Genomic DNA, 24,603 nt, shown 5'->3' on the forward strand with positions numbered 1-24,603 from the left:
CCCTTCGCGAGTCAGTTCATCAAATTGCGAATGCGGGTTACCCTTCGTGATGAACAAATGACCGTGTAAGAGGATTTCTGACGCTGATCGATTTACCCCACCCGCAGACCGGCTAGCGGTCTGTGACACTTACCTCCTGTGCAGTCTACTCCTCAATCTTTCTCCTCTCCTGCGTCCTGTGTGTCCGCTGTGATCAATGAAATTCTCTGTCCTCCATTTTGAAAATGGCCATAACTCCATAGCAGCTTCCTGGTCAGCAAACTGTTAAACTGTAGTATCGCCCACTTGAGCCATAGGGAAACATGGACATTACCTCGCACATTCAGTTGTAACTGACAGCAACTGGTATATTTCAGTTCTGACAAAATATTGTCAGAACTGGAAGGGATCACTGTAAGAAGAAAATGGTGAGCTTCTGAGAGGAACTGAAGGCGAGGTAAGTATGTAATATTAATTTGCAGCTACATTATGCATTTATTTTAAATAATTTTACTTAGTTCAGGTTCCCTTTTAAATGCTGTATCGTGAACGTGATAGTTTTTTCACCACTGAAAACAAATACATGTAGAGTGCCATAGCAACCCATGGCAAATGCAAACAATGCACAAACTGCTGCAGACATCTTCTCTACAAGGCCTTTATCCCTCTCATCTCTACCCATCCCCAGGCCTCATGCAGACAATGGTTACACTTGTACTGTGGCTGCATTACTATACAGTGAGTTAAAAAAAATTGTAATGTTAAGATCTGGCATAGAATATGCGACCAATAACTTTAGGTTTGAATGCGGCAGTAACTGTATGTATTGGTAGTCATGCTGTTTTGTAGGAAATAAATGTCAACACACAAGTGCATTTCAGATAGCTTGAACTTCATGTGGAATCTCCTCAGAAAGCACATATAAGAAATTGGGAACAGAGCACGAAAAAATTAGTCTTCAGTCTTCCTTCACCATGCTTGGGCATATTGCTTTTCTACCCTAGTTAAGACACACATTTCTTATTTAAAAGTAAAGCCTGAGCCCAAAATGTAAAAAAAAAAGTAGTCTGCTAGGATTAAAGACCAGCTCAGCACTGGCCTATAATGCAGGTTTTGTGTAGCCTAGACACGCAGATACTGAGAACATGTTCCTAACAGAAGGCCATCGGCCACTCTGACCTCAACAGGAACAGAAAACATTGGCCATGTTTACTAAACATCCACGGTCCTGCATATAGGCCAAGTGCCTCATCGATTATTAATCGAGTAGGCGGGTATGATGACACCACGAGTGGGTCCACCAATAGACTGATATAGGGGGTGGCGAAGATGATGTCATATTTAACTCTTTCCTAGTCGGTATTAAATCTGGAGCGAGCGATGGGGAACTCACTTCTGCTTCTTCCTTCCGCACTAGCTCGCAATACTGACTGGAACCCAATTATTTCTCTAAGCATGTTCTTCCTTTATGTAATCTGATATAATGTATGCTATGTACATAGGTAGTTTAGTGTAACGTAGGTAGGAAGAAGGTACCTGAGTGACTTCAGTAGGGAGTCTAATCATGAGCTTGTAACGCAACATGAAGATTGGCATGGCTAGGATATGATGACTGTATCTATCTGTCTTTCTGTGATTTGAATAAATAACGGAAACATTGGAGAAGCCTGAGAAAGTCTATTTCCTGTTTGCTGTGTGGAGAGTCAAGTGATCTCACAGTCTGTGAGACGATGGTGTCGAAGCAAGGTGATAAGAACAGTTTATAACAGACTGCAGCCTCTTCCCCCATTTGGTAATCCATCCTTTTTTTTTTTGTGCTAGGACTGCAGTACTGTAATCTGGCTTTAATAGTGCTACCTCCAATGGACCGACGCTAGGGCACATGCATGCAAATTGAATGCCCATGCTGACGCGTATTATTTTTATTTAGTATTTATATAGCGCCAACATCCTCCTCAGCGCTGAACTATTCCTAAGAGGGGGATCACAATGTAATCCCCACCATAGTCACACGTCCACTGTATTCCAGGGCCAACGTTTTTAGGTAGAAGCCAATTAAAGGGGCCTGTGCAGCAATTTAACCCACTTATAGAATATCTAACCAAAGTGAAACCTGGCAATGATCTGCAAATAAGGCCACTCCACCGAATCAAAGGCCTTGACCATATCAAGGGAGGCAACCACCCTCTCCCCTTTGTTTTCATGATCACACTGCAAATTTGTCATTTGTTTGCAAATGTTTATGGCTGTATTTTCCCTGCATGAAACCAGTTTGGTCAGAGTGGATAAGGGACAGGATAATCGCATTTACTCCAATGGCCAAGACCTTTTATTTTAAGGTCTACAGTCAAACGTGTAATAGGCTTGTATGATTCGCAGTGGAGGGGATCCCTTGCCAGGCTTGGAGTACCACAATCCGGGCTTCTCTCATAGAACCTGGCAGCAATTTTTACTCAAATACCTATACATTTGCAGCAGCAAGGGGAGGGAGCTTGTCCGAGAATTTTTTATACAGTGGTGTGAAAAACTATTTGCCCCCTTCCTGATTTCTTATTCTTTTGCATGTTTGTCACACTTAAATGTTTCTGCTCATCAAAAACCGTTAACCATTAGTTAAAGATAACATAATTGAACACACAATGCAGTTTTAAATGATGGTTTTTATTATTTAGTGAGAAAAAAAACTCAAAACCTACATGGCCCTGTGTGAAAAAGAAATTGCCCCCTGAACCTAATAACTGGTTGGACCACCCTTAGCAGCAATAACTGCAATTGATCGTTTGCAATAACTTGCAACAAGTCTTTTACAGCGCTCTGGAGGAATTTTGGCCCACTCATCTTTGCAGAATTGTTGTAATTCAGCTTTATTTGAGGGTTTTCTAGCATGAACTGCCTTTTTAAGGTCATGCCACAACATCTCAATAGGATTCAGGTCAGGGCTTTGACTAGGCCACTCCAAAGTCTTCATTTTGTTTTTCTTCAGCCATTCAGAGGTGGATTTGCTGGTGTCTTTTGGGTCATTGTCCTGCTGCAGCACCCAAGATCGCTTCAGCTTGAGTTGACGAACAGATGGCCGGACATTCTCCTTCAGGATTTTTTGGTAGACAGTAGAATTCATGGTTCCATCTATCACAGCAAGCCTTCCAGGTCCTGAAGCAGCAAAACAACCCCAGACCATCACACTACCACCACCATATTTTACTGTTGGTATGATGTTCTTTTGCTGAAATGCTGTGTTACTTCTACGACAGATTTAACAGAACACGCACCTTCCAAAAAGTTCAACTTTTGTCTCGGCGGTCCACAAGGTATTTTCCCACAAGTCTTGGCAATCATTGAGATGTTTTTTAGCAAAATTGAGACGAGCCTTAATGTTCTTTTTACTTAAAAGTGGTTTGCGCCTTGGATATCTGCCATGCAGGCCATTTTTGCCCAGTCTCTTTCTTATGGTGGAGTCGTGAACACTGACCTTAATTGAGGCAAGTGAAGCCTGCAGTTCTTTAGATGTTGTCCTGGGGTCTTTTGTGGCCTCTTGGATGAGTTTTCTCTGCGCTCTTGGGGTAATTTTGGTCGGCCAGCCACTCCTGGGAAGGTTCATCACTGTTCCATGTTTCTGCCATTTGTGGATAATGGCTCTCACTGTGGTTCGCTGGAGTCCCAAAGCTTTAGAAATGGCTTTATAACCTTTACCAGACTGATAGATCTCAATTACAGTACTTTTGTTCTTATTTGTTCCTGAATTTCTTTGGATCTTGGCATGATGTCTAGCTTTTGAGGTGCTTTTGGTCTACTTCTCTGTGTCAGATAGCTTCTATTTAAGTGATTTCTTGATTGAAACAGGTGTGGCAGTAATCAGGCCTGGGGGTGACTACAAAAATTGAACTCAGGTGTGATAAACCACAGTTAAGTTATTTTTTAACAAGGGGGGCAATCACTTTTTCACATAGGGCAATGTAGGTTTTGAGTTTTTTTTCCTCACTAAATAATAAAAACCATCATTTAAAACTTCATTTTGTGTTCAATTATGTTATCTTTGACTAATAGTTAACAGTTTTTGATGAGCAGAAACATTTAAGTGTGACAAACATGCAAAAGAATAAAAAATCAGGAAGGGGGCAAATAGTTTTTCACACCACTGTACATTTCCGAATCGGAATCCAGTTATTTGGCCAAATAAGTTTGTACTTACAAGGAATTTGTCTTGGCATTTGCTTAACAAACACTAACAAAAGCAATATAAGGACAGACAGCGTGTATATTACAAGTCAAGGACAGTATGTGAGTATAGTGGCAGTAAGCAAGGGGAGAATTGTTCATTTTCAGTTCAGTACTAATTACTTTCAAGTCCTAGCAGCTCTGGCTACTGCCTGAGGAAAAAAGCTGTTCCTGTGTCTAGAGGTTTTGGTAGTGATTGACCGGAATCTTATTCCTGAAGGCATGCGCTGGAAGATGGAGTGAGCAGGGTGAGAGGGATCAGAGGCAATCTTGGTCGCTCTCTTTCTGCACCTGCTAGCGTAAAGATCCTGCAGAGAATGTAAGCTACAGCCAGCTATCCTTTCTGCTGTTCGTGTGATGCGCTGCAGCCTCCCCTTTTCTAATGCTGAGCAGGAGGGGAACTATACAGTCATAGATGTCATGGTGGGTCCGATGATTGCAGTTTAGAACTGCACCATTAAATTTTGAGGTAGGCCAATTACACTCAGATTTCTATGGGTATCTCATCTAGACTGGGAGCCTTTTTATTGGAGAAGCTAGCAATAGCCATCAGGACTTCCTTCCTCTGTCATTGGAGCATCCGATTCCTCATGCTACTCTGTGAGCCTTGGCAGAGACCGTTCCGACAGATCTCAGAGGCTAATTGACCTGAGCTGTTCATTATCTGGGCTAATAATTGGGGGCGGAGGATGGGGGGGGGGGGGATGTTGCATAGCGTGCGATCCTAGCAAGCAATGTACCAGCACGCTCGCCATGTTCATAAAACAGTTGTTTGCTGAAAAACTGGTTACTCTGGGTAGTTTAGTCTATAAGCTGATTATGCTGTCTTTGTACTTGGCACCACTCACTGAGGCCCTTTGGTGTGGGATGCTGGCTATACCTGCCCTCAGCTAGCCTAGTATGCTGCAAAGGTTCCTTGCTCCTTCCGTTTGTATTCACCCTTACAGCTGGCCACAGCAGCAATGAGCTCACCCTGCAGACAGGCCTTAGTTTCCCATATCAACCTCTACTATCCGGGACTCGGGCATCTGGAAATCTCAACTAATCGGCATGCCTGAGGGGGAGAACAGGGCAGTACATTTGCAGTCGTGCAGCGTTTTCTGCAGCAGAAGCGACATGTAGCTCCCGGCCGCTTCCCTGATTTATAAAATCTTTAGTTTATTTTTAAAATGTGTAGAAGAACTCCGGGATGTGTTAAAATTGACCTGAACTCTTGCACAGGAAACAGAGAAATGCACCCTGTGTGTTTTTAAAGAGAAGAGCCTGTCTTATTTCCTATCATCTTCAAGTAATCACAAGTGTAATCTTATCTCTCAGCCGTGTTGGCACAGAAATTCGGCAGTTCTCGGCAGATACAGCTAATATGTAAACACTGGATGTTCTAAAGTGTCTACTTCCTGCTTTCATGGAAGCAGACATAGGGTTGAGTTCTGTAAGCTGGAACAAAAAATGTTTAGGTTATTATGCTGTTGCTTATCTTTTACAACAGAGAATAAGTTCTGAGTTCAGGTCCACTTTAAATAAAATGAGCCCCTTGCAGTATTGCAATCTTTGCATACTGCTTTTCCTTGGTGAGTATATGCTTTGAAATATTTTTTGTCAATGAGGGAATCTGTACTGCAAAGTAACAACCACACTGTGCCTGCCTCTGTGTGTCAGCAGTATATATGGTTGTCTTTTTTTTCATAACTACTCATGTGCATTAGTCCATGGTTCACAACTTCATGGAAATTAAACACAAGCAGAAATTGAATAGCCAAAACTGACTTTTTGGAATGCAGTTTTGCTGGAAACCTATTCTTTTTGTGCACTTCTATATAGTTTGTAGATGACCAACTGAGGAAGCTGTAAAATAGCCCTGAACTTTGCTAGAAGTGAATAGCTGCCACTTGCTCTACCTGTGTTATCCCTTGATGGGTATTAATCGTTTTAGCCATCTGCTGTTTTGTCAATGACCACTAGATGGGGGTGAAGCTGCATGAATCTCTGTTCACTTTGAGTTATGTGGTTGCCTTTTAGCATTACTTGTCAGTGCAGTAGATGGGAAAGAATATTTCGTGTATTGTGTTATTTAATTATTTGGAGTTGAGATAGGCCTCTGAAATACAGAACTTAAGCAGGCCATACACTCGTTAGATTAGCATCAGATAGATCATCAGATAGATCTCTGATCTATCTGATGTGTTTAGGAACAGTTTTTCCTAGGAACAAATTTCCAATAGATTTTAGTATGAAATTGAAAATCGATCTGATGGCATTTTTTTTGCCATCAGATTTCCATTAGGTCCAATGCAAAATAAGCCATCTCAACAGATCCACCTAGATTTTTCAGCATGTCAGATCGATTGAAATCGAACAAAATTGCCCGCAAATTGATCTCTTGCTCAATCTATTTAAGATCGATTTCGATTGATCGGCCAATAATTGGCTCAGTGTATGAGCACCTTTTTAAAGTAGAGAGGAGCCAGAATGTGGATCTTATTAGAGAACTATAAACAATTGGGCAGTAAAGGTGGCCATACACTTATAGATTTGCAGCAGATTTGACCTTCAGCTTTCTGTCAAATGCCTGTCAAGTCGAAATCTGACAGGAATCTGTCTGTGTGCCACACACGAGGAACAGATTTCCAATAGATTTCAGAATTAAATCTTTTGGAAATCGATCTAAATGCATTATTGGACCATTAGAGCCAATGCAACTCTATGGGCCTTGCATCTGCTACCAGCAGCAGATCGACCTAGATCTTCCATCCTGTCAAGATCAAATCCATCAAAATCACCCACAAATTGATCGATCGATAGATTTGAAAGTATCAATTTCTGATCGATTCTGTAGATTCGATCGAGTGATGGCTGAAATTGCCCCTTAACAGTACCAAGAGAACTAAGCACGTGTATTGCGTGATGCCATGTCTGATTGTTTTTGGGTAAGGGCTATACCATGCGTTTTACTATCAGACTCCGATTGCTAATGGATCGCAAGAAGCAGAGTACAGTTAGTACGGTGACAGGTTCCATAAGCGCGATCCGTTTGCGGTGGGTTTTTTTTTTGTCCTGAGCACACTTGTTAAACTGTTACTTTTTGGAGGAAAAGGGCCCTAATCAGAGCTGTACAGAAGAGCTAGTACTACAGCACGTGTGCTTAAACCTCATGTGTATATAGCGTCTCCATACTTACCTGGTGCTTCCTTAAGTCCTCTTGTGGCCGCTCGTCCATTTCCGTCTCCCCTGGTGGCTCCTGTCACCTGCAACTCAGCCTGAAAGCCTGGCCGAGTGTCGCTTTGTCTCACTTGAGCGTCCCAGCCAGGCGTGCTCCCGTGAATGGGAGCGTTCTGCGCTTGCACAGTAGTACTGCGCAGGCAAAGAACACTCCCAGGGATGGGCGACTCGGCCAGGCTTTTGGGCAGTATTGCAGGTGACAGGAGCCATCCAGGGGAATGGCGAGAGATGAGTGGCCTCAAGGGAGCTTAAAGAGAACCCGAGGTGTGTTTAAAGAATGTTATCTGCATACAGAGGATGGATCTGCCTATACAGCCCAGCCTCTGTTGCTATCCCAAACCCCACTAAGGTCCCCCTGCACTCTGCAATCCCTCATAAATCACAGCCGTGCTGTGAGGCTGTGTTTACATCTGTAGTGTCAGTCTCAGCTGCTCCCCCGCCTCCTGCAGAGCTCCGGTCCCTGCCCCCGTCCCTTCCCTCCAATCAGCAGGGAGGGAAGGGATGCAGGCGGGGACTGGAGTTCTGCAGGAGGCGGGTAGAGCAGCAGACTGACACTATAGAGATAAACACAGCCAGCTCTGACAAGCTGTTTGTCAGCAGCGTGGCTGTGATTTATGAGGGATTGCAGAGTGCAGGGGGACCTTAGGGAGGTTTGGGATAGCAACAGAGGCTGGGCTGTATAGGCAGATCCAGCCTCTGTATGCAGATAATATTCTTCAAACCCACCTCGGGTTCTCTTTAAAGAGGAACTTCAGCCTAAACAAACATACTGTCATTACATTAGTTATGTTAATTAAAATAGATAGGCAATATAATCTCTTACCCACCCTGTTTTAAAAGAACAGGCAAATGTTTGTGATTTCATAGGGGCAGCCATCTTTTTGGTTGAAAGGAGGTGACAGGGAGCAAGAGACAGTTCCAACTGTCCTGTGTCCTGATCACTCCTCCCAGTTGCTAGGCAACGAGAGCATCAGAAATCCCTTCATGCTTTGCACAGCATCAGGGGAAAAATTGCCCAGGCAGTTTTCTTTGCTGGGGCGTAGCTTAGTTAAAAATGCAGCTAAAATGAAGCTTTGGTAAGAAAATCAAAGTTCTTATGCTGTAAACTGTCAAACACCAAGCCTTTTCAGTGCTGCTGAGTAGATTTTTAGTCTGGAGGTTCACTTTAAGGAAGCCCCAGGTATCTCAGGTTCTGTTTTTTTTTTTGTTTTTTTTTAAAGTATGGCATAATGAATTGTATGTGTAGTACGGATAATAAACAGAACATTAGTAGCAAAGACAAGTCAAATTTTTACTTTAAATTATATGGCTTTTTTTTAATAATATTGCATCATTCTGCCATATTTGCAGTTTAGAAACCACTCTGTATTTTAAAGAGAACCCGAGGTGGGTTCTAACAATGCTATCAGCACACAGAGGTTGGGTCTGCTTATACTGCCCAGCCTCTGTTGCTATCTCGATCCCCCCCTAAGTTCCCCCTGCGCTCTGCTATGCCCTCATAAATCAACCGAGCTAGCGACACACGGCGTGTTGCAGCCGGCTGTTTAGATCTTCATCTGTCAGTTTCGGCGCTCCCCCGCCTCCTCCATAGCTCTGGTCTCCGCCCGTGTCTCTTCCCTCCAATCAGCGGGAAGGGACACGGGCGGGGGGACCAGAGCTATGGAGGAGGCGGGGGAGTGCCGAGACTGACAGCTGCAGATGTAAACAGCCGGCTGCGACATGCTGTGTGTCGACAGCTCGGCTGATTATTTATGGAGGCATAGCAGAGTGCAGGGGGACCTTAGGGGGGGTTTGGGATAGCAACAGAGGCTGGGCAGTATAAGCAGACCCAGCCTCTGTGTGCTGATAGCATTGTTTGAACCTACCTCGGGTTCTCTTTAAAGGATACCACAGCCCATAGGCTGTGGTAAAATAAATGCAGCATGGTGTAGGGAAAAAAGGACATACTCACCGCTCCCCTCGCTCCCTGCTACAGCTCCCGGTACCGGCCGACTCTTCTGACCCTGGACAAACTGCGCTGCGCATGCGCAGTATGTCCAGTCATCTTCCCTTCTGCCGTCGCATGATAACGGCAGAAGATCGGACACTCCCCCGTCTCCTCCCTGACCAGCATGTGCGCTCCACTAAAGCTAGCGTGACAGGCTAGCTGGAGTCACGCTGGGAGCGGCGATTTGGAGAGACAGCGGATGGGGAGTGAGTTGGGATGGACAGGAAGCAGGCACTTTCATGATTGCCTGCTTCCCGTCCATCCCAACTCACTCCCCCTTCCGCTCTCTCTCCAAATCGCCGCTCCCAGCGTGACTCCAGCTAGCCTGTCAAGCTAGCTTTATTAGTGGAGCGCACATGCTGGTCAGGGAGGAGATGGGGGAGTGTCCGATCTTCTGCCGCATGTCCAGGGTCAGAAGAGTCGTCCGGTACCGGGAGCTGTAGCAGACAAGCGGGACCCGACGGCAGGGAGCGAGGGGAGCTGTGAGTATATCCTTTTTTTTTTTTTTTTTTTTTTTTTTTTTTTTTTTCCCCCCCTACACCATGCTGCATTTATTTTACCACAGCCTTTGGGCTGTGGTATCCTTTAAGCTATAAAGCAAAGCAGAAATTATAACCCTTTGAATTTCCTGCACGATCTTATCTCAAGCTGTCTCTCACTGTTTCTTGGCTGGTTAAGTGCTTCAGAAAACAGGACTGTATTCCACCCAGTGAGTTGAAGAGCTCAGAGAAGCTCTTTTGCATAGATAACTGAAATTTTTTAACCTTTCCTGTACTGGAAAACATGAGATGTTTGTTTTTCTTTGCTACTAATGTTCTATTTCGTAGCTGTATTACACATACAATGAATTATCTCATAAGTTTATTTTTGTTTCAGGTTTGCTTAAAAAATCGTTTATTTTGCTTGTTAGCACCACTCCAAATTAACATGACTACTTCAAAACACAAACCTTGCTGATGTTCAGAGACATGATTTACAGCACAAAGTGACTTTCAGCTCAACGCTCTTCAAATTAATCTTCCGAGGAATCTGTTGTCTCCGATCTCTGACTTTACGTCTTGGATGACATCAAGTCTAAGGCTTAAATTAGGAAATATTTTCATTATCACATTGAAAGATACTATTCCGAGATCTACCCTCCTGCTTGGGACACGATTTATGAATTTTGTGCGCTGAACACACTGAAGAGTGTGAAGTACAGTTCATGAATTAGATTAGCGAGATTACAGAAGTACTCAGTGCGGCTGAAGTGCATACATTAGAAGAATGGATAATGTTGCCTTTGGTTGCAGCAACCACCCAAATTCAAGGGCTTTCTCTGTGAAAACTGTGATTTCCATAAACTGCTTATAAAACCAGACCTTTCAAGGGGACCAATGCTGTGGAAATTTTGGGGGCTCATTTAACTCAAACAAGAAAAACGTCTGTAGGATTAAGGCCCCTTTTACATTTACTGCGTTGGGTCACTGCCACCTATCGCACCTCATAACAATGGCTTTTTTTTTTTTTTTTTTTTTTTTATTGAAACATTTAAAAAATCTGATCAATGTACACATATGCACGTTCAATTGTTCCTCAATTACGGAAAAAAAGAATACTGAAAACTCTGAAAAAAAATGTTTAAATCTATTAATAAAAAAAAATCTATCCCACACCTTTCAATCTTCATAAAATTTGATCAGAAAAATCCACCACTCTTTTTATTGAAAGAAAAAAATGGTAAGATTTCTCAAACAAAGTCTTATGGTCCGAAGTTTTGCCAGATGTCCTCCTCACCTCCCCCACCAGCCATAACCCATCTATCCAGTGGCGCACTCCGTCTGTATCCAGCCGACGATTTGATTCCTCCGTCTGTTCCCGCCTCAGTCTTCTGCCAGTACTCTAGTCCTCCAAGGCTTCCATACTTCTTGTTTTATGTCACTGCATGACGACGCCTGTGCACTTCTACAAGCAACCCTGGCGCACACAGATGATGCAAGCAGGAAGATGGAGGACCAAACGTGCCCTTGTTATGACCAATCATGCTGCGGATGCTGCTATAGAAATTACAGCAGCTGACTTCTTTTTCCCGCAGTGTAACAGAGCTCCGCTACCTCTTAAACAGCCACGCAACCCACACATATCTGTACTTAGTTCTCTGAGTTTGTTTACCTTTTTATGCTTTGAATAGAGATTTAGTCCTGATTTAAAAATTCAACAACACAATTATTTTGCACTACGGTTAACAGAAATACAGTGGTATTACAGGTACAATGATGGGTGATTTGCATATTTCAGCAGTGGTGCACTGGGGGAAATCTCAGAGCTCACTCCAACCTGAATTTTTGCAAATACTTTCTGTTTTAAGAAGGCAAACTTTTTTGTTTTCCATAGCATAAATAAATAGGTTGACAGAGAGGGCGTCCTAGAGCATTGGAGAGGACTCGGGAGGAATATTTGCAAGCTTTACTGAGGTTTAATAATAATAATAATAATAATAATAATAATAATAATAATAATTGTCATTTTGTCCCACAGTAACGAGCTTAGAACTGGTTATCAAAAATATTTTACTATATAGAGAGGGGAGGAGAGAGATTAACTTCCCTGGCATTCTGATTATTTTCAGATTTAGCGCCTAAAAGCTGTACCTTTTTTTTTTTTTTTTTTTTTTTTTTTATTTCCCCCCCCACAAGCTTTTAGACCCTAAAACAAGAAAAAAAGAACATCCGACAGAGATTTACAGCAGCTCCTGCATAACTCACTCCGACACGGGATTACCCCTCTGAGCTGCAGATTTTCATCCCAAACCTGACTCGGGATTACAGCTAAAGAGGTTAAAAGAAACTTGGAACCCTCAACAGACTTTAGACTAAACCACAGACAGCCTCGTCACGTCCATCCCAGTGCTAAGTCATAAAGATGGCCATTGGGATGCTAAGAAGTTTGTGTAGATGGAAGTTTCATGTTAATTGTATCCTCCTGGAATTGGAACAGTTCATTGCTGTATCCTGATGATTGTGATTGAACTAATTCAAAGCTGCATATATTTGCATAATATTAACATATACTTTGCATTCACTCAAAATGATTCGCTTCTCAGTGACCTGCTTTTGAGCTTAATGTCTCCTTTTATGGAATTTTTGCCCCAGCTCGTAAATATTTATTTTGTAATTCTTGTCCAAAATCTTTTTACATTTATCTGTTGTATGAAAAATAACAATCTTATTTAAAATTCCAGGTCTGTGGAATCTGGTTTCCCTGTTCTCCAATCTGTGCCTCTTCGTGTTGATGCCATTTGCTTTCTTTTTTCTTGAATCTGAAGGCTTTGCAGGACTTAAAAAGGTAATCTATGGGTCATTTTTGTATGGAGTATGTCCACAGTTTTGTTTTCACACAGTGTTAGACCAAGCACTCCAATGGAGATGGGCGTGTGCTAAAGCTGCTATGACCCTGATGCCCAAGGGTCGCCAATTCAAGAAGCCAAGATCAGCAGCACCACTCTTGAAGAAATAGCTCTTTATTCAGACATGTCATTAAAATCACATGCCAGTAAAATGGGCATAGACACAGCTACAGTTTTGTTTTTGCAGGCCCACATTTTGAGTAGAAGAGAGCTGAGAGGGATGTGGTGGCTGCCATATTTATTTATTTTTAAACCATACCGGTTGCATGGCCGTCCTGTTGATCTCTTTGGTATCAGAAGGGTCTGAATCACACACCTGAAACAAGCATGCATCTTATCCAGTCAGACTTCAAGCAGAAACGCCTGATCTGCAAGCCAGGGTCTATGGCTAAAAGTATTCGTCAGAACATCAACAGGACAGCCAGTCAATCTGCCCTGTTTAAAAGGAAATAAATGCATATGTCAGCCTCTGTATCCCTCTCTCAGTTCATGCATGCTTTTTAAGGGAAGGTGCACACTCCACACACAAAAATCTACTTACCTGGGACTTCCTCCAGCCCCTGGCAGCATATGTGTCCGTCGCCGCAGCTACGGTGTCCAAGGGTCCCCTCCATTGCAGAGCCCGCCCTTGTACTAGAAGGAAACGCCGTTTTTTTTTTTTTTTTTTTTTTTTTTAGAGAGATTTTATGGGGAAATCTATTGAGAATCTGTGTATGGGGTATTCGATCCCTCTCTGATCATATTCAGATCACAGGATTGTTCTGTTTGCCACACTGGGTGGCAATATAAGCATGTATGGTAACCTTACATGTGTATATAGCTGTTCTTGACTCAAAACCTCAGTTTTCGCTTGCAGTTGGTTCCTATTTTTTTCTACACTGTGAGCATTTGGCACATCTCTCAAAACACAAACATTTTTTCACAAGACCACACAACTCTATTGCTAAAGGGGGGCTGGTCTATTGTAGAATTGGACCGGACTCATATGGAAATTTGGGCCCTGGACAGAACAGCAAATCTACAGAACTCTATTGCTAATTAGCAGTAGAGTTTTGTGTGAGTTTGCTGTTATGTTCAGCACTCAAGTTTCCCTAGGAGTCCTGTCGAATGCCACAATAGACCTGTCCCCCTTTAGCAGTTGTTTGGGCTAGCTGTTATCTCCAGCGGCCTTGTTTCCTTAAAGGGAAGGTCCGAGCAAATTAAAGATCTACTTACCTGGGGCTTCCTCCATCCCCTGGCAGCCGTCCTGTGCCCTCGCCGCAGCTCCATGTCCAGCCTGTGACTCGAGGTCCCATCCGGTTCAGATGCCGGCATCTACTGCGCCTGCATGAGAGCCGCTCTCAGTCGCGCTCACGTGGTCTGGAGTGTACTGCGCAGTAGTTCGGCGCCTGCACAGAACACTCCAGACCACGTGAGCGCAACACCGAGCGGCGCTCACGCAGGCACAAGAGATGCCAATCTGGCAATGTCAGCATCTGCACCAGAAAAGAGACCTCGGGCCACCGGCTGGAAGCGGAGCTGCGGCGAGGGCACAGGACGGCTGCCAGGGGCTGGAGTAAGCCCCGGGAAAGCAGATCCTACTCTTCGCGTCTGTCCTGTCCAATGCCGTATTTCACTTTCCTCTTAACAATAGAGTTGCGTTGCCTGCAATTATGTGCAGTGCCCAAGTTCCCATAGGAGTCCTGTCCAATTCCACAGTAGACCTGTCCTCCATTAGCAATAGAGTTGTATGGGCTTGTGGAAACCGTTATCCTCTAGCCATGACTAAACACTTCAGAGGTTCTATGGATAACTAGCAGGTCCATATCGTGAGGTTTCAAAAGGCAATACATGATGTGAATGAAGACTTTCTGTAGAGAAAAAGGAAAATACCGATATATGAATCCGTGCACAATAATGCAAACTTAATTTAAAGGGACCCTGAGCATACGCTATGGGCATGCATATAGGCATCCCCAGGGCTATTTAGTTTAGAGGAGACATTTAGGTAGGTGCTCTTGCTCCCAGGCTTGCTGCTATGAATTACATTGGATCCGGCGACTCTGACATATAGTCGCGCTGTGACCCCGGAGGAGGAAGCCTGCGGAAGCCCGGTAAGTGTCTCCTCTTAACCAAACCTTAGCATACCCACGACGTCTGCTCAGGGGCCCTTTAACAGCTATATCCTGCTCCACTTTTTCCTCACGCCCTTTTACATGTATGCAGTTTGTTTATGGAGCTGCCGTAGCTATTACAGGCAGGTAAAAATGGCAGGAGAGGATAAGGGAGAAGTGGCAGAATTTGTAAGGCAGGATACATTGAAGTTACTAGAAAATGGTAAAGTTTTGCCTTCCACATTGACTTCAATACATTCTGCCACTCAATCCTGGAGAAAACAGCATTTCCATTATAAAGTAAGGTTTTCCTGCAGTCTAAATGGTCTGAAGGTTTTAATGTTTGTGCTCATATTATTGGGATCGAAAAACAGTGTTTTTTTTGGTCTAAAAACTTTTTACTGCCTCTATTTAATGGATTACAAAATCTCTATAATAAGTAATATACTGAACCTGTAGTTAGTGTCCTTTTTCTTTATGTGGCTGGGTAGTGTACTGGTTAAGGGCACTGCTTTTGACATGAGAGACCAGGGTTCAGATCCTGGCTAGGGTCAGTAGTACCTATTCAGTAAGGGGTTCAAGGCAAGACTCCTGAACACTGCAGGATGGCCTCTTGAGCACGTCCCAGTGGCTGCAGCTCTTGAGCGCTTTGTGTCCGACAGGAGAAAAGCGCTATACAAATGTTTGGATTATTATGTGTGCCATGATATGGTTATTGTTCATTGCTGCTTCAAACATGTCCAGCAGAGGGCACTCAGAGAAGGCTTTTTATGTAATCCGTTTTCTCTTGTTCAGTGCGTAAAATGGGTGAAAATGGGTGCAGAGTGACTCTCAGTTAATCAGTAGAAGAACATTTATGCTTAGGTCAAAATGCTGCTCTGCCAAGAGAAGGGAAAATCAGGATTATGTTGATTTTTACACTCCTAGCCTGTCAAGTATTTCTTCTGCCTAATAAATGACTTGCCGCATGACCCTGGGATATGCCCACCCTTCCATGACAGATTTACCTTTCACTGGGTACGCCTAGTGCTGGACTTGATAAATGAGATATCATACTACAGAATTTAAGATTAAATCTGAAGCGTATTCTAAAAAAAGAGGAAAGGCTCTGAGTCCTATAGAGGCTTCCGGTTCCTCATACGGTCCGGAAGTCAAGAGCCAAGGCTGCCATACTACGGCGACACCAGTCGCACTTGGCAATCCTCTGTCATGCCTAAGGAAACATGGGGGACAGAGGGAGGTGAAGGTTCAGTAGTGATGATCCAGTTCTTCATAGAAACTTGCGGTGATGGCTGATGCTGCGAGTATCCCGATTGCTGACATCTGGCAGTGCTGGCCAAGTTGTTCCAGTTCAGAAGGTGCAGTAGTGTTCATTTCTGTGGTGGGCCCTGACTCTTAGGCAGCATTCAGCAGGGCTGGTTAAGATAATCTGGCTGTCTCAGAAGCATCCGGATGTGGCGGCCCTTACTTCCTAGTGGCTGGAATCATAGAGGGGCTGAACCAGAGTTGTCCCTGCTGCGGTGGAGCAGCAGCTACCGATATATGAATAGATGGAGCTGGCATCCAGCAAGGCCAAAGGTTTCCCGATCAGCACAGTCTTCCTACCTCACTGGAGCCCTGATCTGCTGGGTAGCAGCGGTGGACTCTACAAGGCCTGTGCCTGCACAGACAACAGACCCAGGCAGCGGCAAGGTGGAAAAAACTCCAGGTCTCAGACTCACCACGACCCCCTCCAATCTACCAGGCTACAGCAGACCACACTGCACACCTTTGGGGGGGGGGGGGGGAACAAGGGGAATTGGTAGAAAGAAAAACAAGAAAAAGTCAGAATCCTGTGACCATGGCTGCCAATTAAGGGACTTTTAATGTCATTGCCACTTTATAGATTGTCAGCAGGAAGTTCTTCCTCTGCTCATAGCCATTTCCTAGGTCACACCCACCACCTCTCTCTGGCTTCCTTCAGTTCTGGGCATGGTAATCTGTATTTTACCAGGAAAAGACAAGCTGATGCCTCCTCCTAGCAACTCTCTGTCCCCTGTGGGTGAGGATGGAGAGGGGGAGGAGTTTGACCAGCTCACATATTGGGCACCCCATAAACATACAAGTATAGGTGGCACCTATATTGGTGGCAGGTGGCGCTGATATGAGGGGATGTTGCGAGTGAAGGTGGTATCTGTTAGATCCGTGCATTATAGAGGGTAAGGTTCAAGTGAGAAGTACTATCTGAATTATCCACTGCTCAATAGTAAGATGTGGTGTTTTACCAATGTTCTACTAGCGGCTTTATCCAGTGCCCAAAATACCACTGATCCCCTTTTTCCATGTACATGATTGCTGATGTGTCCCACAAAGCAGTATCTGTCATTGGCAAAGGAAGTCTGTTTTGCAAACCTAGCCGGCCAGTTAATAAACAAAAATGAATAACGTAGAAGTGGTTTATGTGCGTAGCAAATATACACAGACCTGAACTGGGGCTTTAATTACCACGGTTCTACGTATAGATCTACATAAAATGATAGCTTTAGTCAAATGATGAGGTCCTGACTACTAAAAAGTCATATTCTGTAACACCATGCGCTTCTTGGGGAAAATGTTTTTCACACTTCTTCTTTTCTTGGCTGTTTTTCCCTTTGTGCTTTTTTTGCCCAGTCTCTCTTTGTGTTTTTCACGCTCAGGAATGTCGCTGCCATTCATCAGTAAAATTCAGATGCCTGGAGATGTGTTCATTTTAAGCTAATTATTTAGAAAGCCTTTAAGCAAACAAGTCTGAGTCTCCTGTGCGTGTGGAGAAGCTTTCTGTGCAGTAGAAACTTCTGTGCTTTGAATTAGTAACTATCTCACTCAATAGTAAATGCATAGCTCATTGTTCCTGAGGTTTAATTTAAAAAAAAAAAAAAAAAAAAGTAGCAGTTAGTTTTCTTTCTAGAGTTTGATTTTGGTTATTTGGCGTAAATGCTTTGGGTGAATAAAGAAGCTCTGGAGGTCCGTAGTCCTGTTTTTTAGTAACTAGCTTAGGTGGGCCGGTTCGAGACACACTTTCTTGCACCTAAGTGACTAGTAGATTGGTGAGGTTCTGTAGTTGCACTTCAGCAGATGAGCTTGTAGTAGCTTTTTGGAGCTTATACTAGAGGCTCATAAAGTGTGTAAGTGGGCAAGCTAAAGTAAATCTACTTAAAGTATACCTGACTTGAGATAAAGCTACCTAAGCTAAGAATGCTGGAACCCTATAACCCTGCGCGTTGTCTGTTCTGCTGAGCATACACGGCTTGATGTTGCCGCTCTATTCACCCGCTGAATCGATTCCCCGCTTGATTTTGCAGGTGATTCTCTTCCGCTCATTTTTCTTTTTTTACGTTGTCCTCAATTCAGAAACGATCGGGCGGGAGATCGGACGTGTCGGAAATTATCTATCCAGCCATCTAAATGGTTCAGAATCGAGCCGTGTATTCCCAGCATTCCAATCCTGTTTCCTTCGATCCCTGTAATCCCTTCGTGAAAAATGTGACTTTTGTTTTAAAGGACAACTAGCTATAGTGCGGCTGTTGGGGGACACAGAGCTGTGTCATTAGGCAGAGAACATGCCTCTGTGTTCCATCTGCCCCCTGAGGATCCACCTTGGGTTCTTTTTAAAACTTAATTTTAATATTTTTGTTTAACATCTCATCCTCCAGGAAGGCTGTATACTAGAGAGGAAGTATGCTCCGCCCCCAAAGGAAACACATCACAAATCAATTGGTCCCTATATAGCCCTCTTCCCATCCAGCCTCCTCAGTTTAGTTGTGTTTCCCACCTGAAGGAGACAACACGTCACGAGGCAGCGTTACCTGTGGGTTTCTGTCTCCATCAATCGTTTTTTCTTTTTCCGCCTCTCTCCCTTTGATTTAGCCGGCGGGACTGCGTGAGGAGCTATCCCTGTTTAAGGAGGTAGCGGTAGGCTCTGCGTCCATGAATGGCGGCATGCTGGGTCTGTGGGCTCAAGCGTGCAGTGCTGGCGGATCCCCTGCTCGGAAGCGGCGTCCGGATGGGCTAGTGCGCAGGCGCGCTTCTGGACTTGTGATTGGAGCAGGGCGGGCGCAGCAGAGATGGCGTGGTTTCCGGTTCCGCTTATAGGCGGACTTCCGTTGGCGTCTCGCCACCATTTGGTTCCCAGCTGTCGGAACGTTCAGTGCGGGTCGGCATGGAGCAGACAGAAGCCTCACCCGCGGCGCACATTGACCAGGCTCAGGCCTCTGATTCTACCGGACAGGTGAGCTGTGTGGACAGACTAAAGGCGACTGGTGAGCATTGCCGCTGTCTGTCCGCACCAAAGCGGTCAATATTATTTTTATGCGGATAATGCTTACTATTAGCTGTTCATTGTTGCAGGTAGTGGTTTTCAATGAGGCTTATAGCATTGCATGGTTTATTGATTGTCTGTTTCAGGCTCCTCCACCTCCTACTCCTCCTAAAAAGACAGACCTGCAAAAGCTGTTGACAAGTCCAGGCGCTGCAGGGAGTGTAATGTTAAGTTAGCAGAATCTTGGACTAGGTCTCATTGTCAGAAATGTCTAAAGCCTTCTGCCCCAAAAAAATGCTGATCCCTCTGTCATGATGAATTTTATGGAATCAACGCGTAAAGAATTTACGTCCACTTTCCAAACTTTTAGATCAGTTATGACTTCCCCGGTTCAGTGGGGTATACCTCAAGTTCCACCTGTGCCTATTGCCCAGGCTTCGCCAGTTGCGGGCCCTGCCTTGCAGCCCCCTCTGGCCCCACCACCTCCACCAGTGAGGGCCCCGATTGGGGGGCTCTCGGGATCCTCAGCCGGTCAGTATCGTTGAAGATTTTGCGGTATCTTCTTCGGCTGACGATTCTCTGGAGGAGGGTGAGGATAGAGGGGTTTCTGGGTCTGAAATTGAGGATTCCCCTAAAAAAAGAAAACGACCAAATACCTCTTTAATGCTGAAGAAACTGCTGAATTGCTCAAAGCAGTTTATGACGCTGAACAATTATCTGAGCCTGTATTTTCATGTTCAGCTAGAGATGATCTCTACTCAGGTTTAGAGGGTTCAGATGGTAGAACTTTTCCAGTACACCCGGCCATTCGCAAGATGATTATGTCCCAGTGGGAAGATCCTGAGAAAAGACTTTATATTCCTAGATCCCAAAGGACGCTTTTATGGCGACCTTGGACTTGCGGGATGCGTACTTGCATGTACCAATCCATCCAGCATATCAGAAGTTTCTAAGATTTGCTGTGAGAGTAGGAGATTCGATACTTCACTATCAATATCGGGCCCTACCCTTTGGAATCTCATCCGCCCCTCGGATTTTTACCAAAATTATGGCGGAGATAACAGCTTTCCTACGCCTACAGGAAATTCAGATCATACCCTATCTAGACCCATCTACAAGTACAGGGTCAATGGACAGCGGAGATTCAGGCAAAATCCTCCAATTTCAGGGAGCTCCTGGCAGTAAAGCTGGCGCTAATAGAATTCCTGCCAATACTGAGGGAATCTCATGTGACCTTCCTCTCGGACAATATGGTGACAGTAGCTTACATCCAAAAGCAGGGAGGTACAAGAGCAAAAGAACTAAGGGATCTCGCTCTGGAAATAATACAGATTGCAGAAGCCAACCTACAGACAATCTCAGCAGTACATATAAAGGGCTCTCTAAATTCTTTGGCGGATCAGCTAAGTCGGTTTCCCTGTACAGAAGCAGAATGGTCGCTAAACGGCGAAGTATTCCAGCATCTAGTATCTCTTTGGGGTCAGCCAGCAGTGGATCTATTCGCTTCTCCTCAAAATGCAAAAGTAAAAACATTTTTTTTTTCCCTTCACCCATCTTCCCAACTATTACAGCTGGATGCACTGGAAGTACCTTGGCCAAAAGGACTCCTTTATGCGTTCCCACCTTTCAATTTAATAGCCAGGGCACTTTGGAAGGTGGAACGGGAGTCAGCACAAGTGATCTTTGTGGCTCCACATGGTTTTCGAAAATATTACGACTATCAGTACAGGGTCCTTATCTTCTGCCTCCCAGGATGGATCATCTATCCCAGGCGGGAGTTTTGCACCCGAACCCTCAGAAGTTTGCCCTAGCGGCTTGGCTTTTGAATGGGAATCTCTGAAGTTAAGAGGTTTTTCAAACAAGGTCATTACCACAATGGTCAACTGCCGTAAGTTGACCACAAGGAAAATTTACTGTAAGATTTGGAAAGTTTTTTTTTTTTTTTGTTTTTTTGTTTTTTTTTTTTCCTTCCTGGAAGAAAAGGAAGGGCCTTAAAGAATCTACTTTACCGATTATTTTGGATTTCTTACAAGACGGTGTGGATATGGGTCTGGCCACGAGTACATTACGAGTCCAGGTTGCGGCTCTTTCCCTTTTTTCTTAATTTTAAGCTGTCTAAAGAACAAGCTGTTGATTTTCTTAAAGCAGTGTCCAGGTCTAGGCCGGTTCCCTCTAAGTCAGTTCCCCCCTGGGACTTGAGTTTAGTCTTGAATTACCTTAGAAGTTCTCCCTTTGAACCCTTGGATAAATGTTCCTTAAAATGGCTTACATTAAAGACGGCCTTCTTGGTCGCCATTACGTCAGCGCGTAGAGTAGGGGATATTCAAGCAATGTCAATTAAGGATCCCTACATGACTATTTTCCCAGACAGAATAGTTTTCAGGACAGACCCTACCTATCTCCCGAAGGTTGCCACAGTCTTTCACAGGTCTCAAGATGTTGTCATTCCCTCCTTTTGCGACCCTCCAGCCAACCAAAAGGAAGAAAAACTTAATTCTCTAGTCTAGATGTTAGAAGAATTATTCTGAAATATTTAGAAGTAACAAAGGATTTTAGAAGATCTAATCACTTATTCGTGGCTTTTGCTGGATCCAGAAAGGGTCTGCAAGTATCCAAAAATACGGTAGCTAGATGGCTAAGGGAAATTATTAGTTCAGCCTACAGTCGTTCAGGCAAGTCCGTCCCAGATAGTCAGTGCACATTCGACTAGATCCCTTTCCACTTCCTGGGCAGAAAGGTCTGGAGCTTCATTGGAACAAATTTGCAAAGCAGCGACCTGGTCTAGTCATCAGACTTTTGTGAAGCACTACAGAGTGGACCTGCTATCAAGCCAGGACCTATCCTTTGGCAGAAAGGTGTTACAGAACATCATCCCTCCCTAAGGTATTAATTTAAACTTCTCGTTGGTCTCTCTAGTATACAGCCTTCCTGGAGGATGAGATGTTAAACCTTTTGTTAGTACTTACCGGTATTTCAACGAATCCTCCAGGAAGGCTACCTTAGTTCCCTCCCTATTTTGGGAGAAGATGTTATTAATTATGTCTTGTTCCTTCTGGTCCTTCTAGGGGTTACTCTATCAAAACTGAGGAGGCTGGATGGGAAGAGGGCTATATAGGGACCAATTGATTTGTGATGTGTTTCCTTTGGGGGCGGAGCATACTTCCTCTCTAGTATACAGCCTTCCTGGAGGATTCGTTGAAATACCGCTACCAGTAAGTACTAACAAAGGTTTTTATTTTAGTACGTGATAAAATTAGAAATGTTTGGCCTTTGTTAGAGGGATATTCCCTCATTTCTTGTCACTGGGACCTCCATTCTATATAACTTATATGGAGTCTGCATAAACTCCTGATTATTACTAAAGTCAGAGCAACCATTCTTGCAGTAAAGAATAAATGGTATAAGGTTATTCTGGAGCCATGGAAGGAGAATGGGGATGAAATCCTCCATGTGCCTCTCACCAGAAATTAACCTAATAAACCAATGATCTATTGTCCGTCGGTCATATATCTTAAGAACTAAGTTTTTTTTTTTGTTTTTTTTTGTTAGGCTAGGTTTACAGTGGTCAGTTGCTTTTCAGAATAATTCTGCATGTGAACGGTAATCTAGTAAAACTTCAGGTATAGTAAACTTGCATGTCTAGGTCCTGGCTGAGCACCATTATAAGTGTATGGGAGTAATACCTGGTAGAGTAAACCCTGATATAATAGAACATCTGTTATAGTAAACCTGTTTTTTGGCCTCTGCAGTAGGGCTACATGATAAACCGAATTTAAATCGAAATCGAGATTTGGGGCACAACGATTACGTAATTGTGAAAGCGGCTTTATTTTCCGCGTCCCGCACGTGTAAGCTGCAGTAACTCGCCTTCTGCCTACAGGGATCCCCTGCAGCCTCTCTCTACTTCCTCTCCCTTTGCATGTATACCAGCGCCCCCTGTGATGACATGCGGTTACGTCATCACAGGGGGCGCTGGTACCAACACGATGGACACTTGGGAGAGGAAGTTGGAAGAGGCTGCTAGGATAGCTGAAGGTGTTATTGCGCTATGCCCGCTCTCCCCGCCTGGCTACTTATAACGGAGGCACCTACCTACTAGCTAAACTATGGGGCAACTATACTGGCGGCACCTACCTAGATAACCTTCACTAGGGGCAACTATACTGGCTACCTAATGTAGTAAACTTCTGATATAGAAAACTACTTTTCCCGGACCCTTGGAGTTTACTATAAAGGGATTCTACTGTACTGATGTTTTGAGAAAAAATATTTCATTTATGCCACTAACGTATTTTGGACAGGTTTCTTAAAGGGAACCTAAACTGAGAAGGATATGGATTTTTCCTTTTAAAATAATACCAGGTGCCTGACTCTCCTGCTGATCCTGTGTCTCTAATACTTTTTAGCCACAGCCCCTCAACAAGCATGCAGATCAGGTGCTCTGACTGAAGTCCTACTAGATTAGCTGCATGCTTGTTTCAGGTGTGTGATTCAGCCACTATTGCAGCCGAAGGGCCAGTTTCCACTTGTGCGAATCTGCTTGGGTTTTCTGCATGCAGATTCGCATAACCAATACATGTGGATGGGCCTGTTTCCACTTGTCAGAAATCCTGTGCGGTTTTGTGTGCAGGAAAAATCTGCACGGCAGAGCCATCAGATTTCGCACACTTGCGGTGTGCAACTCACATACAATGAATTTAATAGGAAATTCACATGTTTTCGTATGCGAATTTTACCGGAAATTCGCAGGCGTTTTCGCATTAAATCAAGGTAAAAGCACACAGGCACTGACATGGTTACATTCGCATACCTACTGACATAATGTGAAAACACCTGCAAATTCGCGGTAAAATTTGCACCTGCGTGCAAATTCATTTTACGGTTCCCGTGACTAATTCGCACCGCACAAGTGGAAACTGGCCCTAAGGGCCTGTACAAACTGCTGTGCTTTTGAAATCGCATGCGATTTTGAAATCGCAAAGCCTTTATGTAAATAGAAAAATTGCATCACACCAGTGTGTACAGGTCTTTGTGATTCTCATGATTTTTCAAAGACCTTGCGATTAAAAAAAACGCGGCGCTAGCGCAGCAGTGTGTACAGGCCCTAAGAGATTAGCAGGTCTGCCAGGCAACTGGTATTGTTTAAGAGGAAACATCCATATTCCTCTCAGTTAAGGTTCCCTTTAAAGAGACTCTGAAGTAGGCCTAAACGATTTTAGGGAAAAATTGAATTGAGCGATTTCTGTCTGAATTTGCGATTTTGATTCAATTCACGATTTCCTTCAAATCAAGCTTTGTTCCCCCGCTTTGCCTGTTTGTTCCCCCTCCATCCCCCTGTCTCTTTGTGCCCCCTCTGGGTCTCTCTCTTGCCCCCTTTGTGTCTCTGTGCCCGTTCTGTTTCTCTTTGTGTCTCCTGTGTCTCTCTGTGCACGCTCTCTCTGTGTCTCTC

At 44.1% G+C, this 24,603-nt stretch overlaps 1 protein-coding gene across 1 annotated transcript in view; it reads left to right on the plus strand.

Moving 5' to 3' along the window:
* LMBR1 (limb development membrane protein 1) overlaps positions 1–24,603 on the plus strand; it is a 171,244-nt gene that overhangs the window by 37,995 nt on the left and 108,646 nt on the right. Inside the window, exon 5 of the mRNA XM_068235872.1 lies at positions 12,621–12,724. Within this exon, the coding sequence (XP_068091973.1) occupies positions 12,621–12,724 (104 nt within the window). The remainder of the gene's footprint in view (positions 1–12,620; positions 12,725–24,603) is intronic.

This window comes from Hyperolius riggenbachi, chromosome 5 (genome assembly GCF_040937935.1).
Source record: "Hyperolius riggenbachi isolate aHypRig1 chromosome 5, aHypRig1.pri, whole genome shotgun sequence".
Taxonomy (NCBI): domain Eukaryota; kingdom Metazoa; phylum Chordata; class Amphibia; order Anura; family Hyperoliidae; genus Hyperolius; species Hyperolius riggenbachi.